Raw genomic sequence first — 6,000 nt, 5'->3', positions numbered from 1 at the left:
TTAAATCTATTTATAATAAATATTTCTTAATAAAAGAAAGTAATAATATTAAAGATAATATTTAAATTAATTTATTTATATAAATAAAGTTTAATAGAAAGTAAAGTAAAGAAAAAAGCAACGAAAAATAAAAAAATAATTATTAAAATAAAAAACAATTAAAAAATTTATTATATTAATATAATAAATTAAAAAGAAAAGAAAGATTATCGAATAAAAAAAGAAAAGAAGGAATATTAAAAAATCTATTATATTAATATAATAGACTAAAAAGAAAAAAAAATCATCGAAATAAAAAAAGAAAAGAAAAGATATCGAAAAAGAAAGACGATCGAGAAGTCTTTTATATTATAATATAAAATTAATTTTTCTATTAGCTAAGTTTATTAAAAAAGTCTTTAGTATATTTAATATATTAAATAAATCTTTAGTATACCCAATATATTAAATAAGTCTTTAGTATACTTAGTATATTAAGTAAGTCTTTAGTATATCTAGTATATAAGGAACTTCTTTATTATATAAAATTAATATACTACGTCGATAATAAATATTAATTAAATAAGGTTATAAAAGAGTTTAATAGATAGCTAAGCCTTTATAAAGGCTATTAGAGTTAATAAAAGATCGAAAAATAAGGAGATTTTTCTATTCCCTAATCTAAGTTATACGAGTAGAATAACAATAAATTATATAGTTATATAATTATCTATATTCGATAGCGCTTAATGAGCTAAGTATAGTACACTAATTACTTTTGAAATTATCGATGATGGACGAGAATAAAACGAAAGGTGCACTACCTAGGTACACTACCTAGAAACTGAGAATGCTAGCTACCCGATTGGCCGCCTCACCGAGGTGCACTATAATTCTAGGGTCCTCTTGGATAGGGTTTTCCTCTTGGATAGGGCCCCTAAGGGATTGCCCCCGGAATCCAAATTCCTCCCGGGCGAGTCTCCTATAGTCTTGGCCTTTCAACCGCACATAATGGCACACTAGCCCGAAAGGGGCCTAGGCGACCGGGAAACGTATTCCACCCCGGCTAAATATCCCTCTCAATCTCTCAAATCGCGTCCGTAGCGTGGAGGGGTAGTTTTCTGGTGCTGATGAGTCGTCAAACGGGGAGCTTGCCGAGGTGGGTTGATGTTCTTCGGATATGCTACGAATCTCGTAAGGATATTTACTATCGTTGTTTTGCACCTCGTGTCTGCCTTCTTGTCATCCAAGGCTGATAAACCGTGCAGTCAGGCCCGTTCGTGACTCTACACATTCGTGGCCTCTTTCAGGGAAGTCAGGTCTCGCAGGGAGAGCATGGGCTCTTATATCGCCTGTGCGACGCTAAGTCATTTTCATGGGGATGATGCAACCCTCGGCCGCTGTCAAACGTCGAGCGTAGCTCTAAGTGGTAGAGCCTATCCTCGAATCATTTGGGCTGGGTCTATGGTTGTGGCCGCGGAAAAGATTGATTAACTAACTAATCTAAGAGGGAAAGACTGGCCGCTATATATAGTCACCCGTAACTGAGTGCAAGTAGCGGGGGTGTACTCGACTAGGCAAGTATCCCGACGCTAATACCACAGGGTCCGACGTCACACGTAACCTTGTAAAGGTGCGCTTACGCCACGATGGTGGGCACATATAAGCATTCTAGTGGTGAGGACAGAAATACGTCATTCGACCCATCAACTCCAAGGTTGGAAGTCTGATATTGCCTTTCGGAATCTCACCGTACATAACGAATTTTATAAAGCCCAAACCCCAACCGTCAAGCCCAAACCCCAACCGTCCCTTGATATTTAGTTGAAATGTTCAGAACTGCCTCTCTAAGCAGGAGGAGGACCAATACCTCTCAGAAGTCCATTTCCCACACTGAATCCGTCGTCGAGCACGAGGAAAGAGGACTTGCAGAACTCAAAGAACTATGCCGCAAAAATTCGGTAACCTGGCCAAAGAGCGAACTGGTGCCAGAAGATGCCTCGGATGACAACTTTGAGGAGTCAAATCTTTTGTAAGTTGAGGTGTTCAATTTCCCAGGTTCTACATAGTGGCGGTTCAGTCCCTTGGGCCTGACTTCGACATAGGCGTTACTTACGAGCACGAAAACACGACGTCCACGCCGCATTCAAGCAATATGCTGCATCAGCAAAGTGGCGCCATGATATCCAGTTAGAGAAGACTTATGATGATGTCGACATCACAAGATTTGAGACTGTTAGACGACTGGTACGGACCACCGCTGAGCTCCCGTTTAGCAACGCAACAACTCAGACAGATAAATCTAGCAACCTCAATGGACTGGCCGCCGAGATGCTACCGGGGTACCTATCATGGTATATGTCGTGTCTCAAGTCAAAGCAGACGACATCCTTGCATTACATAAGATGGATCCGACATTGTCAAGTATCTTCCTTGCCGCCGAATACGTGACCCAATTTGTGCAGCCATTATGCGGAAAGTTACAGCACGAACGTATTAATACCTCGATCAACATTATCGATTTGTCGCACGTGGGGGTGTCAACCTTCTGGAGGCTACGGAAGCTTCTTAGTACTGCTAGCAATATGGCGACAGCTCACTATCCAGAGACCGTAAAAACAATATATGTGAGTACGATATTTCTCTATGTTCCCCTCTCCATAAAGGAATCTTAACTCTTACTACGTTGTGTAACGCTGATCACACCGAAATAGGTCGTCGGTGCTCCGAACTTCTTCCCTACTATCTGGAGATTCATAACCCTCTGGTTCGAACCTGCAACCACAAGAAAAATAGCAGTTCTTGGTCATCGAGAGTGTGCAACGGTTTTGCGCCATGACCTCGGTCCTGAGAACGTGCCGAAACGCTTTGGTGGGGATCTAGATTGGGAATTTGGCGGCTCCCCTGAGCTCAGTCCAGATGCTAAGGCGTTAAGCAAAAAGTGGTTCGACAAATGGGTGGAGGGTCCGTTGCGGATCATCGACGGCCCTGGCGAACAGTGGAGGATCATTGCTGTAGGGTCACAGAACGGCGAGTTAAGAAGAGAGGAGTTATAGGGCGCCAAAGAGTTATGCACCTCCACGAGCCGGGTGGGAATATGAGACACCCTATGCTCTGACGGTTACAATCTCAAACGTTACTGTACCAAATTGCCCGATGTCGGTCAGAATTGAGTAACCATCCTCGTCGTCGCCTTCGAGATGCCAATCAAGAAGCATCAGTGTTGATTCTCCGAAATCAGCGAAGTTAATGGCTGACTGATTGTTAAGCAACAGATTATCTCACCGGATATCGGCGACTATAATACGTCGCTGATGGATGTACGCCAGTGCCTGTGCTATGTTGATAAGCTAGAATAGTTGCGTCTTTTTCCCGGGTCGTATTTTAAACGTAGGCAAGTAATGTCGAAGATTACCATTCACTCTGAGATCCATTTGAATTAAAGGGTCAACCGATAACAAGTTATAATATCGCATGATCTCGGGGTAATTGCCTAATCTTTTATAGATAGCCCGCTCACGCTTTGATAAGCTAATACGATTAGACCGTATATCGTGATCGCCTTCTTTGGAGGTTCAACTTTGGTCCACCACAAAGACTCCGTCGATTCTGAATTCCTGGAAAGTCGGGGTATCTTAAGCACATACAGCCCCTGCTGAATCACGATCCCAGTTCTTCCTACTCCGATGATCTTCTCCGCCACTCTTGTTCCGTCTAGATGCACAAACTCCGCTGTCATCGGCGATGAGTGTTGATAGATCAAGAAAACAAAGAGTAGGGGAGTAGACAAAGAAGGAAACTGGCAGGGGGCTTAACCTAGATAGAGGTTGCCAGAGGTATTAAAAACATTGAAGGTACTTTTCTTCGTCACACGCTAGCGAAGACTGTTTCAAGTCCAGGCGGTTCAAATACTGGAAGAAAGGATCGGTGTACTGTGCTATCTCCGCCATGGGTGAAGCCATGTATGCACCACCGATGCTGAGCTCAACTTGAAGCTTAAGAAAATGTTCGTAGCTCCTTTGTACTGTATCTGATTTGAGGTCCTTCGATAACAGAGTCTGCCCATCTCCCAGCTTTCATGTTAAAATGACGTGGCTTCCCTTCAATCGCCCGGCGACTTTATTCCAGTCCGCGACCTCTGAGAACGATATCTGTGAATCTCTCACAATCCACCTTGTTGCTTTCATGTCTAAGAACTTCTCTTCATCACTATGTGTCTCTTTAACAGCGTCGGTCTCGAATAGGCGGTTTCGTGCCTTTTCATCAACAAACCATGTCTCGCTGAAACCATCATAACCTTCAGCTTCTCCACTCTCCGGAGATGCTGTTACGGTCGATCCAGTATCTTCGGGTGAGAGGTGATGCTGCACATATCGGACAATGTACTTGTCAATATCGGGAAGTGACATAATAAGGGGGCCATGGACGGTGGACCAGTGGCGGGAGAACTCCTCATGCGTAAGCCCAGGCTTGCGCTTATAGAATCCGAGTACTATGACCACCGTTTTCCTCAAAGCAAGGTTCCTGTTCTTAGATTGACCAGCAATTGGATAATTTGCTGGATGTGTCTTGCAAGGGATATACAAGGACAGTTCCAAGAAATCTGGATTTATATTTCAAATCAAAGAGCAAATTGCTATCCATTAAATAGGGGCATGCATTCTGCTATTGGAGTTGTGCCGGGGCGCACAAACTTCAGATTTTCCGGATATATCCCGCGGCCTACTATGGTTTGCAGGCTAACGTTGCCAATAGCCCGTCCTTAGCCCGCCCTGATCTTGTTTAGAGAATCTTACTCGCCCATGATCAGTATACTGAGCTTCTTCATACTCGCGACGTACTCCGCGGAAACAACACAATGATGACTAGGGAGAAGGGCACGTCGGTTGTTGTCCTTGAAGAGCATGTGTACCGGCCTGGAAGCTTCCCGGTCCAGATAGATATCTTGACGCGCTTCATGTTCTGGGGTTGCATATTCGGCACGTTGATCTCGATCATGCTTCTCCAATCTTCAGGATTGAGTGCAGCTCGATGATCGTGGTCATTATCGTGACTCCCAGTGCACCGAGACAACACGATTCCCGAAGAAGTGACCTGCCATGTTGACACGATGACGTCTGAGAAGAGCACACACTCCGGGAGGAAGTCTCGGTCCATGATGCTGAAGTCGATGTCGCTGAGGGCAATGCACAAGAACAGGTTCAAGAATGGGATTGTCAACACCATGAGCAGACACAGAATGGTATGTTCGTGTGGGTTCATAAGGTCAGATCATGAGGAATACAAACCGCTACACGTACAACACATACTGCTGGTTGTGCTTTTGTAAACCATTATCTAGTAGCACCTCAAAGCTATTTGCTTGCATATGTACTCAGTGTCATGCTAGTCTATGTCGTTGACCCCGCCCCGTACATAAGGTTGTCGATGCACATCCACCTCTTCGCGAACAGCTGTACGCGCACGCTCTCGCCAGTGTACTCGTTTTCATTGAAGACCCCTGTCGTAAGTAGCTGCGAGTCGGGCCCCTGATGACACTGAAAATCACGTTCTTGTATGCTGTTGCGATGTTACTCGTCGTCATACCGTGGGCGGTCATGGTATTCGGACACTTTACGTCTACGTTCAAAGATCCACACGTTCCCCGTCTTGTGCTGCTCGATTTTCCGCCTGTCGCACCTTAGCCCGGACGACCACGGGAGAGTACAGCTGAAGTCGTTGCTCGTGCATCCGAGACAGGTCGTGTGGGTGATGCACATTGTCGACTTGGTTCCCGGCTGCCTGCTCAACAGCTGTGCCGGTTTCGAACATCAACACGAAAATGAACAGCTGTTACGTCACCCCAGACCGTAGACAGCAACAGTGTGCGGAAGCTGCACATAGCAGGCTCGTCCTTGATAGCTTGACCGAGGCCAAGAAGGCACTTGATGAGGCTATGGCTGCCAGTGCCGGTTGAGGAGGGCGGCTGGAAAACGCCATCTGCTGTGGCGAACTTGAAGAAGCGGAGTGGGATTCAGGGTG

The 6,000-nt window shown here is 44.8% G+C and overlaps 2 protein-coding genes across 2 annotated transcripts; one reads left to right on the top strand and one right to left on the bottom strand.

The window, feature by feature from the left end:
- The first annotated feature begins 1,730 nt into the window (after positions 1 to 1,730).
- PV05_12067 (uncharacterized protein) lies at positions 1,731 to 3,183 on the top strand. The gene is made up of 4 exons (XM_013455612.1): positions 1,731 to 2,011; positions 2,085 to 2,226; positions 2,286 to 2,606; positions 2,694 to 3,183. Exons 1-4 carry the CDS (start codon positions 1,809 to 1,811, stop codon positions 3,033 to 3,035), a joined length of 1,008 nt encoding a protein of 335 aa, XP_013311066.1. The 5' UTR covers positions 1,731 to 1,808; the 3' UTR covers positions 3,036 to 3,183.
- Positions 3,184 to 4,055: 872 nt separating this feature from the next.
- Positions 4,056 to 4,388, bottom strand: PV05_12066 (uncharacterized protein; the record flags this gene model as incomplete). The annotated part of the gene is made up of 1 exon (XM_013455611.1): positions 4,056 to 4,388. One exon carries the CDS (start codon positions 4,386 to 4,388, stop codon positions 4,056 to 4,058), a length of 333 nt encoding a protein of 110 aa, XP_013311065.1.
- Between the last annotated feature and the right edge of the window lie 1,612 nt (positions 4,389 to 6,000).

This window comes from Exophiala xenobiotica (genome assembly GCF_000835505.1).
Source record: "Exophiala xenobiotica strain CBS 118157 unplaced genomic scaffold supercont1.7, whole genome shotgun sequence".
NCBI lineage: Eukaryota > Fungi > Ascomycota > Eurotiomycetes > Chaetothyriales > Herpotrichiellaceae > Exophiala > Exophiala xenobiotica.
The sequence above is the reverse complement of the archived record's forward strand: the minus strand, read 5'-3'. Positions and strand labels throughout refer to the sequence as shown.

Excerpts from the sequence above, each read along its gene's own strand:
- PV05_12067 (XM_013455612.1), top strand. The coding sequence starts at position 1,809 with ATGTTCAGAACTGCCTCTCTAAGCAGGAGGAGGACCAATACCTCTCAG. Across the intron at positions 2,012-2,084 it reads TTTGAGGAGTCAAATCTTTT|GCGTTACTTACGAGCACGAA; the intron begins GTAAGTTGAGGT and ends ACTTCGACATAG. Across the intron at positions 2,607-2,693 it reads AGACCGTAAAAACAATATAT|GTCGTCGGTGCTCCGAACTT; the intron begins GTGAGTACGATA and ends ACACCGAAATAG.